Genomic DNA, 23320 nt, shown 5'->3' on the forward strand with positions numbered 1-23320 from the left:
TGCAGTGGCAACTTTCAGAAAATTTGAAATGTCCCCATTAGTCAAAGTTACAGCCATAATGGTAGAAATAAAAATACAAATTTACAGTAAATTACATATTTTACAAATTTTACGTACTAAAAGTAGTTCCTCACCCATTCACCTCATTCTTCCTTTAAAAAAGGGCTTCATTATGTTAAAAAAAAAGGGCTTCATTATGTTAAAAAAAAAATCGCAGTTCATAGATGATGCCAGCTTTTTTTCAGTTTTAATTATTTTTAAACATATTTATTAACTTGATTATTGGCGAATGTTTGTGAAAACAATAGAATTTCTGGTATGTTGACTTCCCTTAAAATATCTTTTATACAAGCTAGTTGATTATAAATAGTATTTCCTATAACCTTTTTGGAGATGTACTGTTCCGATTAAGTAGCTTAATAGAATTAAAGTCGAAATCTCTTTTGTCAAGTAATGTGACTTCTTTTGGTAATTAAAAATGTTAAGATCCAGAAAATCGACAGCTGGTCAAACTGATGAATCTCAGTTTGTCTTAAATTTAAGACAGGAAGGCTAAATATTGCTAGATTTGATGAAGTTAAAATTGTTGAAAGAATGATATCCTCAATATATCTATAGAAATCTCTACTTTTTAGTAAATAAGTAAAGGTTACATATTTGAGTAGAATAATTCATTCCCATAAAGATGCCATTAATTTGCAGAAAAGTAGTATCTCGGAACTAAATGTAATTGTGAAAAAGAGAGCAGTGGAGATATACCTTCCAGGTAATAGTATCTAAACTTTTACGTATCTGTAACATTGGTAATTCTAATAGACTGGTATAAATTTTTTTTCATTGGCTGTGGTGTATAAAGGTTCCCAAAGTCATAGCAATTGATATTAAGTATATTGCTCTTTTACAATTTTAATCACATGATGGTTGTTATAAATGATGCAATTGAAGTGTTTTTCTTTGTTTACATTTTTTAAATTAAGTTTACAAATCTGCTTGAATTTAAGAGAAAAAAATGTAGTCATATCCCTCCTTATAGTTCCTCGTGCCATTAGGAATAAATCTGAAGTTGACTGAGCTCTTTTGGAACTTAAGCAGTGCATATAAGTTAGAAAATCTACTGAAATCAGAATTAAGAAATAATTTTAGTGTTCTGTGAAAAGCATGATGTTTATTATTAATAATTGCTCTTTTGTTACTTTTAGCAACACCATAAGTAACTGCTTGTTTAAGTTCGCTTTCATCAAGAGAGCTGTTACAAATGATGCTGAAATTATTACCGACTTTGTTTTTAGTTATAAAAAATTTAGCCCTAAGAGTAGAAATTTTTTTTGAGTTCTTGCAAGAGGTAAAAACTTTCAGAACTTTGCTGCTTAGACAGTGCTGTTTTGCCATTGTTTAATATATGTTTCCATTCCATAAAGGTTTGAGTAGGTAGGCAAAGTTTGAAGCTGGTTCTTAAAATGAAGTCATCTGTATTATCTTCAACATTTTTAATGCATAATGACTTATTAACTGAGCCAACTAACTGGCGTAAATTTAGTACTCTGTTTCATAAGCTGCCTTAAAAAATAATCTTCCAACTATATCAAAATTACCAGTAATAATGTGTTTATTGGGAGAATCCATACAAGAAGGGGGGGAACTACATCATTGCAGTATCAAGTTGCTTTTCAGTTCAGTTCCTGATGGTTGGAAAGCCGTTTTTTTTTGGGGGGGGGTAGTTGAAACAGACGTGAGTCCTGGAATCTGTTGTGGGAAAAGATATTGTGATGTTTTAAACCTTTTTTTTAAATTTATTCTATTGAAGGCAAGATGTAGAAAGTTAATAAGAGAGAAATTCATGGTCATCATCTTTCTGTTACTTTGAAATTTAAGTATAATAAAATCTAATACAAAGTCTTTAATATCAGAAAAATTATTGAAAGTACCTATGAAGTACTATTGAAGTTGTGATAATGTAAATGTGTGCAGTAATGTGACACTTTTTAAAGTGAAATCTCAGTATTAAATAAATTAATGAACTTAAGTTGAAGTTTATTAACATTAACCACTAGTATTTTGTTTGTAGTCTTTTTGCCTCATCTAGTTCTTCTAAGAGCGTTTTTACTGAAAATATTAAATCTTCCATAAGTAGTATGATTAAAATATAAAGTACATTTATTAAGATAAGTGTTAAGTCCCTGTTTTTTAAAATGTGCAGATTTTCTGAAAAGCCTAATTTTTAGATTAGGAATAAAATCTAAAATTTTAATTGAAATATCAGTGAAACTGTGTGTTTTAAAATGTTCTATTTCTACTGTGGCCTGAGAAGTATGAGCTGATGCAAGCAATTCATTTTAATGCGAGATCTGTAGTTGTTTATTCTTGATTGTTTTTAGTCTGTCCTATACAAACCTTACTACATTTGTTACAAGTAATAGAGTAAATACAATTAGATGTTTTTCAGACTGCTTTTTCTCACCAAGTTGGATTAGCTGGTGGGGCATTATGTCTGTCTGTATGTTAAACAATTGGAATTTTTACATTCCTATATTTCAAATCAGCAAGATGATAAAAGTAAAAAGGGGGCTAACCTTAATTACAGTCAAGATTTATGAAGGAAAAACTTGAAACCTCAGTTTTGCCTGAAAGTAATAGATTAATTCAAAATCGGAAAGTCCTTGAATTATTAAAATAAGAGTAATAGATAATAATAAAAGAATATATTAAGTTGCTTACTCAGATACAAACTAATATAAAATTGAAAAAAGCAAATTGCAAGAATGACTGTCAAACCTAGAACCCTGTGCATTTGCTGCTAAGATTGACATAAATTACTTAAACATGTTAAGTTATAATCAAATAAGTATTTTTTTTAAATAATAAATTGCAAACAAAAGTAATTATTGTATGAAACGAAAAATATAAAAATAGATGCAAATTTAGAAGTTGAATGAATAATAGTCAGTAGTCTTTGGCTGAGAGTGACATCTGAACGAACATTATGTTTTAAATTTTTAACTCTAAAAAATTCAAAAATACATCAAAATTGAAATTGGTATGGTCATTTTATCACTGTCAGATCCGAGCATTGTCAGTAGGTAAGCCTATTGATACAGTTACCTTATCTGACCCAGATTTCTTTCACTCGCATTACTTTCTTTTTTGTTACTTTCAACAATTTTAATCATATCCAGTCTAGCAGTATTTGCTTTTCGTGTCTTAGTAACACTAACTCGGAGCAAACCTGACTGTTAATTTTCTGAATCTTGGCATTTTTAATTATCAAGAAGTGAGATTAACTTTTATTCAATTAAGTTAATTAAATGGAGCAGTAACATCTCAAAAAGGCTGTAGAAAATACTATTTATTATCAATTAGTTCGTATCAATAATATTTGCACATAAGTTGAGCAATAGCAACAGGAAATTTTATTACTTTCACAAGTAAGTGGGCAATAATCAAATTCCTAATTATTTTTAAGAAACTACTGAAAAAAAGCTGGCTTCCTCTACAGACTATAAATATTCTTTTACATAATAAAGCCAATTTTTTAAACCGCGAGGAGGAATGAGGTGAGAAAGTATTTTTATTGTCGTCTATAATAACCTTACTCTGACTTTCCGCCTACATTCTTTTCAGCAGTCATTTAGAAGTAGCTACTGCTTGATAAATTTTAATTAATTCTTCGCCTTTTTTTGTAATTGTATTTTTGTATTTTGATGCCAATTTTTAACATTGTTATAATTCCAGATTATTTATATTTCAGTAGGCACTTACACAATTGTTTATTGTTTTCTTGTGAGAAGTTTTGTTTTTGCGAGAAGTTTTGTTCACTTTTATACATGTGATCCAACAGGTATTTTTTGATGCCTTGAATTTTTATTTTGAATGTTGTTTATATTATTGTATTTACATTTTTTTAGCAGGCATGGTATGTAGGGGTAGCGTTTTTTAAATTTTAGAGGTACAAATAATTTTAAAATAATTAATTTTGAAACCTATGCTAATTTGGGATGAACAGAAACATATCTAGTAGACTGGGTATGGTAATTGTATCAGTGTTAAGCTCACATACATCCTGACGATGTTCAGGTCTAACATTGATAAAACAATTGTATTCATTTTTAATTTTCATGTATTTTCTGCTGTTTGAATTTTTAGGTCTAAAAATTAATATTCATTCAGATCTCAGTCTCAAATATTGACTGTTCATTCACCTGCTAAATTTTCATCGATTTATATATTTTTTATTTATTATAATGTATTTTTATTTATTATTTAAAAAATAATTTTTGTTTAAAATTTTGTTTAAAATTTATTTGAAAAAAATTTGGCTATTTGTTTATAATTTAACTTTTTAAAAATTTATATATATAGTGTGTATATATATATAGTCTTCTTCGCTTTTTATTTTAATTTCTTAACTACGTTCACAAAGTTTAAACTCTACAAGCTAGTAGGTCCTTCCTAAAAATCTTGTATTTTTTTACTAATAGCAAATCGCTATTTATTTTATTTTGTACATTTACCTAACCAGGCCATTATGTATAGTTTTTCTTACACCTTAATGTGTTTTTTCAAGCAGACGTGTCAGGAAATGGAACAGAGAATTGACACTAAAGTTTTTAACTAAGTTTTTCAGTTAATATTCAAGAAGAGTTTCGTGTATAGTTTCAGTTGTCTGTTTCGACGAAATGCGTTATGGAATTAGCTGGATTCGAATATCATTATATAATTTCCCCTGAAGGGTCGGTAATGAGATTCGAATTGGGCTAATTTACCATTTACCGCTTTTTTGTTTTTGTATTTTTGCTTAAGTCTTATATCACACTTTTATTCTATTGTTTAAAATTTGCCTTACCTTGATCAACATTTCACTTACAATTAGATTTGAATTTTATTTGTAAATATTCTAGTGATAATAATGTTTACACTTAATTGCACTTTATTTTCCGTATGTTAAAATTTGTTTCACTGTAACCGCAGTATCTAAGCTACTTTTTAGCGGAAGCACTAAGACTATTCTTTTAACTTGTTTTCTAAATTTTGCAGCTCAATGCACAAAAGTTCTTGACCACAAAGGTCTTTTTTAATTTGTTCTCCTTTCTTTAATTATTTATATTGTTGCGTGCGTATGGGTTCGTTATGAAATGAATGCACAAGTCCGATAAAAAATGAACAAAAAAAAATTTATTATTATCACAACAAAAAAGCTTAAATTTTCTCAAATTATCATGCAGTATTACAATATCTCACAGTAGTTATCTTTTAACTACTCAAATGTCCAATAGAACGCAATTAAAAACAGCTAAAGAACGCTAATCCGCGAATTCGCTACAATCAACAAGAGCAGTTTTCTAAACAACAACAAACTAAGCAACTACTACAAACTGAGATGTTTTCCTCCTTTTATAAGATTTTAAAATCACGCGCTAGAATTTTCCAGTACTTTCTCGAAATCGAAAAGAGATATTTATTTATTTAATGCACGCGCTCTTGTAATTTCAATTTTACGGCTTAGCTTTCTTTTAATATTCGTCACGCGCTGCACTGCGCGAGAAATAAAATCATTTAATTTGTAATTGAACTAACATTAGCTTTTTAAATACCAAATTCGTAACACTGCCCCCTTCCCAAGGACTGCACGTCCCGGGCAGTACAATCCCTGGACAGGAAGCTAAACTTACAACTGTGGCATAAATGCATTAATAAGCATTACATTACAATAATAAACAACATGAACAATAAATGAAATACATAAAACAAATCAAATACACATTTAAACAAAACGGACCATGGTCTTATACTATTTACAATTATTTACGTTATGTACTATGGCCATAGTAATGAGCTAACCTGTCGTAAGAGTTCGAAGACTCACGGATCCGAACCATGACGTCATTTAGCCTGTTTAGGATTGTGTGCGAACCATCCCAAGGTGACTGTAAATCAGGCCTGACTCCTTTTCGTCAAATCGGGTTCCACAACCACACCTTGTCTCCTTCGTTGGATCTATGTCCAGCAGCTCTCGTGTTGTATCTGGTCTTCACTTTCTCCGTCGCCAAGTTCACTCGCTTTCGTGCGGAACGGTGCATCACTTCAAAACGGGCCTTGACATCTTGGATGTGTTCCTCAGACGATGAAGGTGCATCCGTACAGCGATGAAACAGGCGGTCACAAGGCAGACGAAGGTCTCGACCGAAGAGCATCTGAGATGGAGAATAGCTGGTAGTCTGGTGTTTCTTTTCGAACCTAGCATGATTTCGGCTGTTTCTCGAGCTGGTTCTTTCGGACAAAGCGTCGGCATTTCCAGGTGAGGATCCCTTCTTAGGATGGATAGTCATGTCTTCAGATCCTGAAAGCAGTTTGTTGTTTTTCAAGTCTAAGGAAAAATTGTATTTCCTTAAAAAGTCCAATCCGAGTATGCATGGATCTGTAATATCCGCCACATATGCCGTGTGATGGTAGGCGGCACTTCCAAACGTGATGTTTACGTTTAACTTCCCAGTTATGTCGATCTTGTCACCAGACGCAGTCTGAAGGGTAACACAGGATGGCGTCCAAATAAGTTTATCTTTAAATTGTTCAGCTAAATCTTTCCTAATGATGGTAACATTAGCTCCTGTGTCAATGATCATACTGCAAGGAACTCCATCGATATTCCCATTGATGGACAGTCCGTTATTGTTGCCACTCACTGTATAAATTTTAAGAGCTTTAAAACAAGGTTTTTCACTATCTGGCAACCTCCGTTCCTCGATATGGTCACTAATTTGTTTACTGCGTTGTTGCTGGGAAATGGTCTTATTTTCCGTACCTCGGGGTGTTCTGCAGTTTCTTCGTATGTGGCCTTCAACTCCACAGTTCCAGCACTTTAGAATTAGTTTCTTTTCACTTCTGTTCCGTCTCAAGCCATTGACTTGTCTGGTAAAATCATCTGCTTTATATTCCGTACCCTGGGGTGTTCTGCAATTCCGTCTTAGGTGACCTTCACTACCACATCTCCAACACCTTAGAGCCACTTTCTTCTCGCTCCTACTCCGTATCAAATCTTCGACTTGTCTGGCTAAATCATCTAAACGAGCCATCAGTTGATCCACTGGCTCATGGACTCGCACAGCTCTAACTGGGTAGCGATCTCTACTAGTTGCTTGCTGGGCTGCCTCGAACTTCATGGCGTACAACAGAGCGCTTTTTATGTCCTTTACATCTGCCATTCGAAGAGCTTTCTGTATTTCAGTATCTCGGATGCCGTCGATAAAGTATTGTAAGGACAGGATTTCCCTTGTTTCTGTCGGGCATTCCGAAAAGGCGAGATGGGACAGCCTTTCAACATCCGCGGCGAGCTCCTGAAGTGTTTCGGTAGGCTTCTGTTGACGAGATTTTAATTGGAGCCTGCTGTAGTCTTTTAAACATTTCCCGCCGAAGCGCAGCTCCAAAGCGCCGGATAGAGCTTCGAAATCTAACCTTTTGTTTTCGGGAAGAGTCTGAAGGATATCCGCTGCATCGGCTCTTAGAGAAGCGGCGAGATGACAGGCCTTAGCTTGGGAATCCCATCCATTCGCATCCGTCACGATAGAAAATTGTCTCTTATACACCTGCCAGTAGGTCTTCCCATCATATGTGGATAGCTTCAGAGGTGGACGAGCAGGCATTGGTAAGAATTTAAAATCATCACTCCTGCTCCCTGCCGACGCTACGAATTTCTTTAAAGTATCCATTTCTTTGGCAACTGCAGAAACTCTCTCATCAATTTGTTGTTCGATTTGGTGTTGGACGGCACAAACTCTTCCTTCAATTCGTTCCTCCACAGCAGAAACTCTCCCTTCTATATGTTCTTTTACAGAAGAAACTCTTTCTTCTATTTCTTCTTTCACCGAAGAAACTCTTTCTTCAATATGATCTTTTACGGAAGAAACCTTTTCTTCAATATGTCCAACTTTATTTTCAACTGCGTCAATTCTGCCTTCCATAGCTTCAAATTTATTTTCTATTATGCAAGTAATTTCTCTTTTCATTTCTTCTTGACCAGCTTGAACGGCTTTCATTTCGTCCTTAACGGATTCCTGGCCCAATTTCATTTCTTCCTTAACGGATTCCTGGCCCAATTTCATTTCTTCCTTAACGGATTCCTGGCCCAATTTCATTTCCTCTTTTATTTCTTCTTTAAATGAGGCAAAGGCTGATATTAACTGCCTTAATTGCTCTTCCATCGCTCTTGTTATTGGCATTCAAATCCCACCGCTGCCACCAAAAATTGTTGCGTGCGTACGGGTTCGTTATGAAATGAATGCACAAGTCCGATGAAAAATGAACAAAAAAAATTTATTATTATCACAACAAAAATGCTTAAATTTTCTCAAATTATCATGCAGTATTACAATATCTCACAGTAGTTATCTTTTAACTACTCAAATGTCCAATAGAACGCAATTAAAAACAGCTAAAGAACGCTAATCCGCGAATTCGCTACAATCAACAAGAGCAGTTTTCTAAACAACAACAAACTAAGCAACTACTACAAACTGAGATGTTTTCCTCCTTTTATAAGATTTTAAAATCACGCGCTAGAATTTTCCAGTACTTTCTCGAAATCGAAAAGAGATATTTATTTATTTAATGCACGCGCTCTTGTAATTTCAATTTTACGGCTTAGCTTTCTTTTAATATTCGTCACGCGCTGCACTGCGCGAGAAATAAAATCATTTAATTTGTAATTGAACTAACATTAGCTTTTTTAAATACCAAATTCGTAACAATATATATATAAGTAAATGAAAGACATATTAATATCTTAAAAAAAATATTGTGTGCAGAGCTGCTGTAGGATTAAAAGTAGGAAATAAGTAAAAGTGAACCTGCTAACTAACTCTAGCTTAATTTGATGGCATTTAATTTATAGGATGACAAAACTTGAAATGCGGACAGTTTGTCATTCCTTGTCTTCCTGTTTATCTTCATAATTTTTGTTTGCAATTTGTCCTTTTGTCTTGAATTAGGAATTTGTTTGTGTTTATAATTCGATCCTTTTGCTTTGAATTAGAATTGTAGAATTAAATATTGTAACATTCAGCTAGGCTTACTGGTGCTCACTTTTTCGTGGCATATACAAATACACACATGAAAAAGTGCAGTATTATGTAACAAAAAAAGCCATGAACTCCTTATGTTTAATACAGATATTATTTTATATGAAAAAGAAATAATTGCTGCTTAGTTTGACATTTAATGTAAAGAAGTCAGTCTAGTGCATTGCCACTGTAAGTGGTGGTAACTGCCGTTCTGTATCCCAGTACAGAAGGGAAATTATGTTCATTATGTATTTGAGGTATGCAACTCAGTAGTTTCGGTATGTTATCAGGTTTCATCTGCTGTAGCTAAGATTGGTCTGTGCTGTGCTATCATGACCAGATGCATTTATTAGGTGATACATCTAGTGAATGCATGGCCTGAGAAAGAACAACAGGCTGCTACACTTCAGATATGTAATGGTGGTTATCCGGTGCAGTGAGAATTGGAAACCAGTGGCATCTTATACCATAATGCTAGATGATGGATTGGTACTCTGATATGTAATGTGGGACTTACTCTGTCTGTCCCTGTTCTACCGTTGGTTGGCATCATGGTGCTACAGAGGGGATTCATATGAAAATTTTATATGTCATTGATCCCATCATATGCAATAGTCTAGGGTCTCATAGCAGTCTCAGAGACCTATGATATGCATTCTGAAGTAATGGGTACCTGGCAAAAATTTCCCAGTGGTATGTCAGTGTTCAACTATATGTGCAGTAACTGGTTGCTTTGCAGTACATCAAGTTTTTCTAATACTTGAGTTGTGGCAGTACTGTCCAGTAATTAACTATGCATATAGTATGTCCATTATCATGGTCTTTCATATGATTCAGCTGTTGTGATTTTTCACTTCATTGAGTCCATTTTTCCTCATGTTTGCATCACTATGCAAATAGTCTATCTTAACACAAATGTTAGTTTCTCAAAAGGTAGTTTTCAGTTTCAATATGCCATAGATTTCTAGCCGTTAATGTTGGAAATCTTTTTTATGGCAGCCATATTTCTTAACAGGATCTAGTTTAAGCTGCCTATGCACAGGAGCAATGAAAAACACAAATCCGAAACTTAACAGTAGCTCTTTGTTCTACCCATGTACAGTGCTTCCAATCAGTATTTCTGAGGTACATAAATGGCATATATGTGTACTGCTATTAATTTATTGCCTTTCATGATTATTTGCATATCATGCAATTTTAAGTTGATCTGTTGTATCTTTTCTATTACTCTGTACATAAAATGCTTATTTTGGAATTAAAATTATGATACGAGTTAAAATTATGTAAGTTACAAACATTAGTTCATAATGTTCATAAATTTCAGATTGGAATGCAGAACTTAGTGTGTGTCATGTAAATGGCTTTATGGAAAGAAAAAAAATTTTGAGCTGGTGCTAATTGTGTGAGATTTGATGTAGTGAAGCTTTGCAGTTTCATAGGCCATAATAATTTTAGAATTTGGATTTAACAGCATTGTAATTTTAAAATGATCATACTTGGAAATAATAATTTATAAATTTTGCATAGATTGAAAAGAGCAAAAAATATTTGTAGTTAAATATGTGAAATTTCTTATATTGTTCTGCAATTCTAAATTATTTTTTCTATCTGAGATAGAACAAATAATTATTGTATTAATGATAATCATGGAAAATATTTATTACCGAATGTATGGGATAACAAGTAATTTGAATCAGTAATTAGTTCATCATATTAGAATGCTAGAAATTAACCATTTTGGGGCACTTAAAAGATGACACATAGGAGACTAAACTGCCAGACAGACAATGAATGAATTGCGTACATTCTGTAATAAGGTTACTGTAGTATTTAAGTTGAAAGGGATCATTGATTTTATGCATATAATTTTAGAATTTCAGTCTTTTAATTTTTCTTGATTTCTGTGATCAGATCTTTTGCTGTTTTAAAGATGATTCCTTAAATTTCTTTAAAGTGTTGTTTAATGTTTAATAAACATTCTACTGCTCTTTTACTGATAAATACTTCTAACACAATATTTTTCCTCTTTTTGTTCTGATAAGCATCAAGAATTAGTTATTGAGTTTCGTAGTATTTGTTTATATATTTTTAGAGACTGTTTTTTTGTGTGAATGTGTGACTACAGCCAAAGTTACCCCCTTCGAATGGCAGGCACTTGCCTTATCAGCATTGGCGACTTCTAAGGCCAGAAGTGGTGACCATTTTACTATGGAGGCTCCTATTAGGTGGCCACCATTGCCTCCTATGAGGGGACAGACAATTTACATCCATGCCTTCTCCGGCATTCGAACCCGGGCTCTTCAGTATCGCAGTTGACTCCCATACCCAGTATACTGCTTGGGCGGCTACTACAGCCAAAGTATGAAAGCTTTTAAAATTAAGTTTTAAAATCGACATCATCTGTAAAAGTCAGCCTATAGTGTGAATTTTTTTATGCAGTGCAGTCCATGAGTTTTGACTTTTCTGTCCTTATTTTGTTTCATGGATTAAACGTCCATATATAATGACTTAATGAGTTTTACATATTTCCATCTATTTAGTGCTATTAATACAGATCAACGACAGTGTGGAAAAAAAACCATAGGACATTAATAATAGTTTGGTTTTTGATTGGGTTTTATGTGCTATATGAAATTTACTTTGTACTGGAAAAAACTAAATTGTTTTCATGGCTATCCATAGGTGAAGCATAAATACAAGCCAGTGTTCCTTAAAAAAAAATCCTCCATAATGACTTTCTTCCTTTTTTTTTTTTTTATTTTTTTTTATAGGTAGATAGTCTTTTACATGCTTTGTCATAGCTGCTAGGTTGTAACATATATTTGTCCCAATTTTTTAGTGTTTTTAAAATTTCTAAATTTTGTATTACACATAATGGATTTTGTAAGCATTTTTATCAGTGATTTTCGTCCAGTTTTCTTATTGCTGAAATGTACCTTGTTTGTAGAATTCATGGCACTGACCCAATTGATTAATGTAATTAATTTTTTGGTGATTACTTCCTTCCCTCCTTTTTTTTTTTTTTTTTTTTTTTTTTTTTTTTCTATTTTCTTGCCTTTTCCCTAAAATTTACTTCAAGTGTTTTTACAGAAATTTAAATCTGATAATTTTAAACCATTAAAAGCATTTTGCAGAGCTATATACAGATAGTACTCTGAAAGCTGAAGATCTGGGTTAATATGATGGGTGAACTAAAACATCAGTATAAAAATTTTTGCCAAGTCTTCATACAAATATGTAGTTTGTCTATGTCATGGTGGAACTCCAGTACCTATTCTGTTGGCAATAACTGACCTCTTCCTCTCAGTGACTTTGTTCATTTTTTCTGATTATAGGCAGTGTTTAATGGAATAAAAATTTAGCTGGAGAGCAACTTGTATTATATGACTTCTTTCTATTGTCACTAGAGAGGGAGAGAAAAGAATTTTCTTTGGCTGCAAAACAGCCCTTGAGATCACCTGTGTTGGTCGTCTTGGGTTTGACCATCTTTTTTTTTTTTTTTTTTTTTTTTTTACTAACATTGTAAAGTCTACTTTTCATTTCCAGTGATGAGTTGTTTGAGGAAAAACTAATTTTCATTGCATTTAAGTAATGAAACCTTGCACAGACAAATAACACTAAATTTTTGATTATTCAATTAATGTGCAATGCTGGCCATTAAAATTGCAACACCATGAAGGAAAGCAAATGCAAAAAAGATTGCATGTAAACAGTGTGGTATGAAGACAAAATGATTAAATATGTACGCACATTGGAGGTTTACAGGGTTGCAAACTTAGTAGAAACAGCTGCCATACCGGGCAGCTAAAACGGCCTTTAAACCATTAGGCATGGAGCTGAGAATACAGAAATGGACAACTCATTCCATGCTGCTTCATGTCTATGCCACATTTCATCAATTGTATTAGCTGGAGAGAGGTGGTGGGCCAGTCTCTCATTTAGCCATGACCAAACGTTTTCAGTGGGTGACAGATCTGGAGACTGTGCAGGCCAGGGTAGCAATCAAATACCCTGTGTATCGAGGAAGGTCCGAACATGACATGCAACATGTGGTCTTGCATTATCTTTACTATATATTGCTTAGGAATATATGGAATATACTGTTTAGGGGTCTTGAAGATAGGGCACAACCACTGGACGTAAAAAGTCAGAAATGTACCCATCTGCATTGAAATTATCATCCATCCGAACTAGAGATGTGCGTGTCGTGTACCAAATGGCTGCCCAAGCCGTCACACCAGGTGCAGAACCTCTATGTCGATATCAAATGCAAGCAGATGACATGCAGGCTCCTGGGACCCTCCAGACACGTATACGGTCATCAAAATACTGCACATAGAACCGGCACTCATTTGGAAAGGTGACATTGTGCCACTCCTGTAGCCAGCTTTGTCATTTGGTGCACCTGTCGCTGTCTGTCTCTATGCTACTTTGTCAAAGGAAGCGAAGTAATGGTCACCCTCCTGATAGTCCACGCTGCTGATAACGTCAACGCACCTTATGAGCTGATACTGGGCGTGCTACAAACTTGCCCATTTCCTGACTAATGGTCCGTGATGTGGTCATACAGTTTTGCAGGGCTTACCTCACAATATGTCTGTTCTTTCTGGCATTAGTCATGGGAGGGCATTGAGATCCTGCATGCTGTTCAGTATGATCCTCAGCACTTTATTGATTCCATATTCGCATGACAGTGGTTGGATGTCGACCAGTGCAACCGGTGATATCACAGAACGATAATCTACACTCTTGACAGGCAACGATCCTGCCTCTATCGAATTTCGAAACTTGCAGGTAAGCATTTCCTCTTCTTATCCGAGGATAACATGATATTCTGAGCAAACTCCAACCTTACAAAGCACTTTCCGAATGAGAAATCCACTACATAACTTTTCTTTTATGCTGTGCTTCAGATGTCTTTTCTCCCTCCTGCATCGTCTAAATGTGCTGAAATACTAATGATTTGCACATTCCAACTTCTTCCTTTGACGTTCGTCAGATCATTCCTTCCTCATGTTGCAATTTTAATGGCCAGCAGTGTAGTACCAAAATAATGAGCTTCCAGTCTTTCATATATGACTCAAAACCATAATGGTATTAATATTAAGTGTCTCATCATTCTCACTAGTTATCAAATGAGAGGTGCTATTAATCATCGTTTGATTTTATCCACAGCTGTGGTGACAGGTCATACAGCGCAAAATGTATCTTTGACATGAAAATTTCTTTTATTTATCTCCATAACCATTTTCTGTTTGTTAAATCATCTGCAGCACCAGCCCTATACATGATGCAAGGTAACAAGGATCTCTTTTTCATAATAAAGAAAGGATAGTAAGAAAAATGTCTGTTATTTGTATTACTATAGGGCATATTGATCACAATAAAGCAGCTCGGATCTAAGTTTTAAAATGAGGAATTTTATCCGCTTTAATTGTATAATGGTTAAGGGAAGTGGAAAAATGAGATAAATATGTTACTACCCCATTAATTATCCATATACAATGAATGTACTTTGGCATTTGCTTAAAAATTATTTTCATGTTATAGCATTTCAAAATGTATAAAACAATCCTGACCATGCTTTAATGAAAATATATATGTATATGCATTCTATGTTTATCTCTTGAACAAAACATTAATTAGTTGATGACAATCAGTAAAAATTCAGCTTCAAGAGTAGATATGGCAAAAATCAATATGATTTTTGTTACCTTGCAGGTATTATTTATTTTGAAGACAGTATTAAACTTATTAAATGCTTACTATACCATATAAAGTGAATGTTTTTCTTATTTTAAAAAAACTCATACCTTTTTTTAAAAATTGTTTTTACATATTTGCTGTATCTTTGTAACGAAAAAACATTAGCAATTTGTGCTTTTGTAGAATATATATCAATTAAAACTTGTCAATTTCAAATCAGTAGGAGCCTTTGTGTGTGCTGTAAAAGTGTATCTTTGTAGTAAAAAAAAGTGTTGGCAGTTACGCTTTTACGCTTTTGTAAAATAGTTATCAATTAAAATTGTCAATTTCATATCGGTAGGAGCCTTCGTATATGCTCTTAAAAGTGTCATTTTAAAATGTGTATTCATGGCAAAAAGTAAAATGAGCTTTATAATCTAATTGTGAGCATTTATCTGATGTATGCTAAGTTTGTCAACATATTGTTGAATACCTTATAGTTAGCAGTTGTGGTCTTTTTAAAAAGGTATGAGTATAATAGATCCATGGCATCATTTAAGTTTTCAAAATTTTTTAAAAATTTGTGTGAAGAGTAGATAAATTTGGGTTTTATTGGAGATGCTTGCTTGCTTTATCAGCATTAGCACAGAATCTGTCTTAGGGTAATGGTAATCTCTAAGTAAGAAAGAAACAAATATAATCTTTCATTCTACAAATTCTAAACTATTTTGATTTGATCATCTTTACACAATATGCATATGTGGAGCCTGTTTCTTGGTTTTGAATTAGTGTAGCTTTTAAAAATATTCTCTAGGTAGATTATCATTACTGTTATAAGAGACAGTGAATTTTCTTTACTGATAACTCATAATTCTTCACGATTAATTTATGATTCATGATTTAATTTTTTCTTTAACAATGAATTGAACATTCAAGCACAAACAATATTGTTTATCAAAATGTTTTTTTGTAACTTTCTGTTACAGTAATTCCTGTGATCCTTCATGCCATCTTATCACTTTTATGATGGCATAATAAATAAGTAAAAAAAGTAATTTGAAAAAGATTGCATGATTTTATAATCTCCACCCATTGTTAATACAGTGAGTGACAAATAATAAAATTGTCCTTTTCACATTTGACTAATGTCTATGACAAGGTAATTTTTAGTTTAAATGCTGTATAAGTTGACAATTTTAAGGAAAAAAATCAAACTTTGAAGTAGGGGGTCGACTTATACGCAAAACCTTTAAAAAGAAAAAAAAAGAAAAGAAAAGAAGATCTGCCGTCACTGATCAATGACACATCAGCAAACTTGATTATTACATGTATCGTTAGGCCCACCAGCGGCCGAGCGGTAAAGTCGCTGAACACTGGTAGTTTGGTCCGAGGTTCGAATCCCGTGAATGGGCTGGCTGCATGGGCGTTTTCGTGGTTTTCCCCATGTGTAACGTGTATATGAGCCAGTTCCCCTTAGAAAGTCCTCCACGAAAGGCATCCCTCCCTTTAGGCAGATAGCCCTTGAGGCTTTGCCATAATCACACACACACATACATATATCGTTATCGTTCGTACAGAAAAAAAAAATTATTTATTCTTTCCATTTTATTTATTAATTTTTTATTAAATTTGTTTGTGCAGCATTTGACAGCATTTCCAGCATGTGTTCATGTTTGCTTCCAGAAAAATGGTTGAATGGACAACACCCTAATGACTGATTGGTTTCAAAATCTATGGTTTTAAAAACCATATGTAATTTTAAGGAAACCTTCCCTTTTGATTTGGGATATGTTTCGACTGCATCGTGCTTATCATGTGCTAAAATGGAAAGAAGCAAAAATTTGCTAAAGTGCGAGTGTAATTTTATCAAGTACATTGGCATGCTGTTTATCAGCGGTGGCAAATTTATTTTTCTCAAAAGTCGGGGGGATCGACTTATGCGCAGGTATATATGGTACCTGTTCTTAATCATAAGTATTAAGCTATTATTGCTAGTACCAAATATTATACAAATCGGCTATCTGATGTGATCTGAAAAGGATCTCTTGTTTTTAGGTATGCTCTGTAGTGTGACTTAAATATCTGTATTATAAGTATCCTATGATTTTGTTTTGTTTTTGTTTCCCAGATTAATTTTATGCTATTTGGTCACAGTCAATTTTATACTATCTAAAGTGCGCTATCTGGCCACAAGTATTGGGATATCTACCAGTGGAAAATTTTGGCTGTAATATCAGTGGCATTATCAGGATCAAAGCTAACCATTTTTTCTCCAAGTGTGGTATCTGCGAGTCTTTAAATTCTGCTGTCCAGCACTTCTCTAAATTCTATAAATTTTACTATGCATGAATTCTGGCAGTGTTTCTTCTAAATTCTAAAAATATTTTCCATCTGTAGATTTGCTACAAGTTGCTTTTCTAAATTTAAAAAAAAAAAAAAAAAATCTGCTTATGGTGTGACTGCACTGGTTGCATTGCCCATGGAAGCATGACTTTTAATGTAACAGCGGTTGAATTTAGTAACATAAATCAAAATCATGTACTATAAAAGTAGTATGCATGAAAAATCTGTACATCACATTATCAATAAATTTCCAATCATCAGTCAGTTCAGAATTTTCTTCGGTTGTTAACCATACCAATGTTGGTAAAGTAAAGAGGAAGTTGGGTTTGGTAATGTGAGTCACATATAAGTATTGAAAATGCTGCACCTTCCTGTAACAGTATGCAAAATTTCATTATGTTGCAGTCCTCTTACGGCAAGAATGAGCTGGTTTTTGGTGTCTGTGAGGCAGATTATGAATATTCAGGTTTATCCAGACATTTTCAATTAACCTGTGCTGTTTGTGCTCTGGAAACTGTCTGAAATAGTTCTGTACTTTATCAACGTGAGAGTGTTATTCAAAAATAATAATCTGTTACTGCATATTTCTGGGAGATATCTATGGAGGAGCCTATCTTAACTTCAGCCAAATTAAATATTTGTGTAATAAGTTAGAACCAGAGCCGCCACCAGAGTAGGTGCAACCTGTGTGGTTGCACTGGGGGAGAGCAACATTTTTAGAATTCTGAGAAGCATCGAGTAGCAAAATTTTTAGAATTTAGGGGAGGCAATGGGAAGCAGAGTGGCAAAATTTATAGAATTTATGGAGGCATTGAGTTACAGAATTTTGGAACCATAGAGACTACACTTGGGTAGCAAACTGCCTAGCACAAACTGTGGTTAGAACAGCTATTATAAATGTGTTTCATTCACACAAAATTAGTGCCTAAGTTATCAGCTAATGTGAAATTTTAAGTTGTAACCTTCTAGAAATTTATTCTTTTTCATTACACAGAGGCTGTGACTGTAAAATATAGACTGACAGTTTATTAAATGGATAAAATTTTTCATTAAATGCTTGCCATATTAAGTATCTCAGTAATTTTTCCAAGATGGTTTGCATGAAATCTCTGAAAATCTTTCTTATGAGTAAGCATTACAATATGTAGGTTGCTAGATTGTGCTTTGACTTAGAATTAAACTTATGCCTTCTTAAATTTGAGATTAGAAGTATGAACATCATGAACTTGCAGTAGTTGATCATTCTTTAATTAGATTCTTTGTTTTTTTTTAGCCCAGAGGGTTGCCATTTTGCATTGGTTCACTCTAAACGGCATTTCACTTTTCAAATTGTTGCCAGCAAATATTAGAGCTCTGCATTATAAGGAAATTAAATAATAAAGAATCTGCATGAATGCATGTATGTTTCTCGCACTGAAAAAACAATGGTACCTAGAGGCATCAAATTTTAAATAATTTAGTCCTCCACTCGAATATGGGCATCTGGAAGCCCGAATTTGGAATTAGTATTAGTATGCATTTCCTATTTTGTAAAACTTAAATGAATTTCTGATTAACAAAATCAATGATTTCAAAGCAAGCAATGGCAACACTGTACGGGGAGGGGAAAAAAAAGTTTTTATCTTCAGCGCGCGACACTGTGCATCGGAAACTCTGATTTTCGATATCCTCTTTTTTAATTTTTTTGTAATATTGCTGTTGAATATAATTTTACAGGTTAAGGGTGAAAAAAATGATATTTAATAAAGGTAACTTACAAAACATAAAAAAAGTGTCCCTTTGGGCATAATATAAAATGATTATTTCATATTAATGCTTTCAGATTTTACACATATGTAAATACATATCTATATTTTTTAAATAGGTGGCTTTGCAATCCCTTTCTAATATTGTGTTGGATATATTTCCATCTGTATGCAGTACTGATGGAGGCCAGCTCTTCAAGTATTTTATTTCACCTGAGCACTTTGACAAAAATTTGCTGTAACTAGGGATATACTCTTAAAAGTCTGTAAATGTATAGGGAAATAATATGATTGTAAAGCTATGGAATTAATGGCCAGATTCCTTTTTTGATAATGGATTGTACTTTGGAGTTATATCCCATTGTAAGACAGAGATGCTTCAAATTATAAAGAAAAATAATGAAGATTTATATTTTATCTATATTTTTGCCATTTAATACACATATGCATATAATGGGGGGGGGGGGGGAAGTAGTAATTCAAAAATTCAGCTTTTATTTATACCTGTAAAGGCAGAATTTTTACTTACATGCTTCAGTGCTGCAATCTCATTGCTTGTTTGCTTTAAATACTGATGTTTAACTAATTAGTGTTTGTTAAAAAATAAAGAACAGCTTTAGACATTTCAGATGCATCTGTACATAAATTGATCATCTTGATTTCTGAATACATATTACATGTGGCAAATTCTTAGCAAATATATACTGTGTTGTTTGATACTTATATCTCCCACGGAGTGACTACCCAATGGCTGAAAGATTAAGGCTACTAAAATATCCTCACTTGGCCCAGGTCTGATTTTTAATTAGGGCTCACTGAACAAGTTTTTCATGGTTTTCTTTATGAGGGTAACTGAAATACAGTATAAAGTCCATTATCCGGAATGATCTATAATCCATACCTCAAAGCCACAAACTTTTTTTTTGTATGCTTTACGCATGTGCGTTTAGCACAAAAAATGAAGCAACTTAAACAACTTACATTGAAAGAAATGTATAACAAAGTAAGCAAGTAAATATTAAGCTCTCTCTCTTTTTTTTTTGTGTGTGTGTGTATGTGTGAATTTAGATAACCTTTAGATCATAATTTCTCTTTATGCCTGTAATGCGTTTACGTATGCGCATCTAGCACAAAAAACAAAGCAAACAACTTACATTGAAAGAAATGTTTAATAAAGTAAACAAATAAATATTAAGCTATTTTGTAAATTTTGATACCCTTTAGATCATAATTGCTCTTTATTTCATAAATTACGGTTTAATATTTTTAATTGTATAATTTCTGCTTGCCATCTTACCAGATTTAAATTGATGATCTATAATCCGGAAAAACCCCTAATCCAGAATCGCCGAAGTCGCGACGAGTCTGGATTACGGACTTTGTACTGTATAAGCCAGTGATTTCAGAATGTCCTTTACAAAGGAATGCCTCTTTTAGGCATATAGCAGTCATACGTTTCTCACACCTGAGTAAACATTTACAAACCACTGCAGTATTTTAAACTTTTTTGTCAGTCTGACTGTGTTTTAATGTTTATGTGAATGACACCCTGAAAATTGAAATAATCATCAGTTAATGTGACTAGATGAGACAACTGTAAGACTCATAAGCTGGATACTGTAAGTACGTCAAAGGAGTCTTCAATCTAAATCTGGGAAAGACCCAGTACTTCTATAGTTACTGTTCAGAAGGTTTGTTGTTTAAAAGATAAACCTTTTTCTTGCAGTCACTTGAAAATAATTTTATCGAGTAGTAACAAGTTCTTTGCGTCTAAAAGGTCATGTTTCTTCTCATATTCATTTATGTCTGTTTTGTGTGGACTTATGTCTTTGAAACCAAATATTAAAAATGTGGCCAATTCTACTCCTGTTATTAACAAACGGGCCTTTTCGTTTTTCATTGAGGCCTTGATCGCTCTCTACCTTGAAGAATTATGACTTTTATTAACTAATGACTGCTTTTTCCATTTTACTCTTACTTTTGTGGCCATGTTAAGTAATTTTAGCTGAATTAGCCATTTTCACTTTTTGAGGCAGTTCTTATTTTTAAAACAACTTGACTGACGCCATTTTGAACTTTTTCCAAGTCTTTCGACCCCCCCCCTTTAGTTTGTTGGGGCGAGTTCCCACCAACGGACAGTCTTATCACATAGGCTGTTGCCCAGTGACTTTGTTTACCCCTTCTTACGTCACACGACAAGTAGGAGAGCGTTGAAAGACACAGAGGGGAGTTACAACCTCTTTCAGTTTATGCTTCACGATAGAAAAGACTGCATAACCACAGGTCTGTTTTTTATGTTTCTTTTTCAAAAAATTTTTTCTTGGTCTTAGCAAGACCCACACTGTTAGATTTCATTTAAATTTAATTTCAGATTTCTAATTTATAAAGGTTTAATTCTTTAAGATGGCAGGTCTAGCCCATACGTTATTGTATATTTTGACTAATAGCAGACCGCTATTTATTATTATTTTTATTATTGTTGTACATCGGAGTTGCATTTTCATTTTTTTACACCTTAATGTGTCATTTTGAGCAGACGCGTTGGGAAATTGGAACAGAGAATTGAGACTAAAAAAAATTTTTAGGGCAATTTATCTAATTAATTAAAAATTTCGTAACGCTAAAGTTTCAATTGTCTGTTTCGGCGAAACGCGTAATGGGGTTAGCTTGGTTCGACGTTTAACCAGAAATTTCCCTTGAAAAGCCAGGTTAGACCTCGAATTGAGCTAATTTACCATTTTCCACTTTATAATTTTTATATGTTTTTATTTGTTTTTACTTGTTGCATCGATTGGTTTTTTATATGTTTTAACTTGTCACATCGATAGGTATTTAATGTATTTTTTGACTTTAACTTGTATCCAACGATTGTATTTTATAATTTACATTTTATTTCGCTTGTAGCCTAATTTTTCACCCCTCAATGTAATTGTTTTTTTTTTAAAACTGTGTTGAACTTTTTCTTGGAGCCACAGCTCCTGATAACTTTTTGGCGAGCTAACTACAATTTCTCTTCTCATTTCCTTAAGTATATATATATATATATATATATAATAACAAAAAAATTATTTTAAATATATATAAAATAGCAAATAATTAAAAGCCTTTACTTCATTCAAGTATATGAGACTAGGACCTGACAAACGGCTTACTTTTAAACAGGAGTGTTTTTCTACTATTAGCTAAACAGTATCTCATCAGTATTAATTCTTCCAATTCCTTTTGGTCATATGCTCATATTTATTTTATATAAGGGAAAAAAGTGCTGGTCAGATAGCTCATAAAAATTATGCAGTACATTGTAAAATTTGTAGAAGAAGCTACTGTAATATATTGGTATTACATATTGTATCATCTGGAAAATTCAGCAGTTTTTTAAATCAAGTGCATTTTCTTTTAATTATTTTATTACTGCTGATAAAGAATGAACTTTATCAAAGGAGATGTTTAAATATGGTCTTTTCTGCTCACTTTCTGTAATTCTAGTATCTTGCTATGGCATAGGTTTCGTTCAAATGGCTGTTTCTGATTACACAGTTTGAAAATGGTTTGAGAAGTTAAAATACAGAAATTTTGCCCATGCAAGTAATGCTCTATACAGTAATGTTACATGATAGTAACATCAAGAAGGAGGTTGCATCCTAAAAAAGGAATGCTTTGTGTGTGGGGGGGGGGAACTTCGGAGAATTGTATACCATTTTTTGTAGATATCCTACTCTGCGAAACCTCATAGCATTTAAAAGAGCCAAAGCAAATGCATGAAAAGCAAGAAGGCAGAGCCAAAGGAATTCTTGGATTTCATATGTGTCATCAATAACATCCTCTATGCCTAGTAAGCGGGTTTGGGAAAAAGTTCAAAAACCATGCAGAATATGTTAAGACCGCTCACTTTCCTTTTTGGGAAAAGATGGCTGAGTGATTAGCTACATAGAAGAAATTGCGAATACTATTGGTGAGACATTTGCTGCCATTTCTTCCAAGAGAAACTATTCACCTGCATTTCTTTCTATCCAGCGCTCAGAAAGAAATTCCATCGCATTCAACTCTTTCAAATCTGAGTCTTATAAAAGAGACTTTACTTTGCTTGAATTAAGGAGAGCTTTGTTGCAGACACATAGGTCTTCTCCGGGTCTTGATGGCGTGAATTATGAAATGCTAAAGCATCTGTGCTATAACTCACTGATTGCCCTTCTCATTCTTTACAATAAAGTGTGGAAGGAGCATAATTTTCCCAGTGCATGGAGGAGAGCTGTTGTAATTCCTATTGCTAAGCCAGGGAAAGATCCAAGAAATCCCTCCAGCTATCGGCCAATTAACCCTTACGAGTTGCATATGTAAGCTGTTTGAAAACATGGTAAACAGCCGCCTAGTCTACTTCTTGGAAAAGAATAATATTATATCGCCTTATCAAAGCGGTTTCCGAAAGAGGAGAACAGCCGTAGATAACATGCTTCTCTTCAAGACAAGCTTTTGTAAGAAATGCGGTTTGCAAAACCG

The 23320-nt window shown here is 33.5% G+C and overlaps 1 protein-coding gene across 9 annotated transcripts in view; it reads left to right on the forward strand.

Annotated features, from left to right (window-relative positions):
- The window catches only part of LOC146993030 (uncharacterized), a 54504-nt gene that overhangs the window by 28718 nt on the left and 2466 nt on the right, over window positions 1–23320 (forward strand). For 2 of the 9 annotated variants that reach the window (XM_085808028.1, XM_085808029.1), the window contains one exon: window positions 18943–22373. The exons of 5 other annotated variants lie outside the window; for them this stretch is intronic. In XM_085808028.1, the coding sequence (XP_085664154.1) occupies window positions 18943–19069 (127 nt within the window). In that variant the 3' untranslated portion in view covers window positions 19070–22373. Of the gene's footprint in view, window positions 1–11142; window positions 11327–18942; window positions 22374–23320 lie in introns of those variants that run through there. 2 more of the 9 variants (XR_015038652.1, XR_015038651.1) reach the window with 2 other exon arrangements.

Source organism: Stegodyphus dumicola, chromosome X1, assembly GCF_044657685.1.
Source record: "Stegodyphus dumicola isolate Sdum_Otavi_A_Nest chromosome X1, ASM4465768v1".
Lineage (NCBI taxonomy): Eukaryota > Metazoa > Arthropoda > Arachnida > Araneae > Eresidae > Stegodyphus > Stegodyphus dumicola.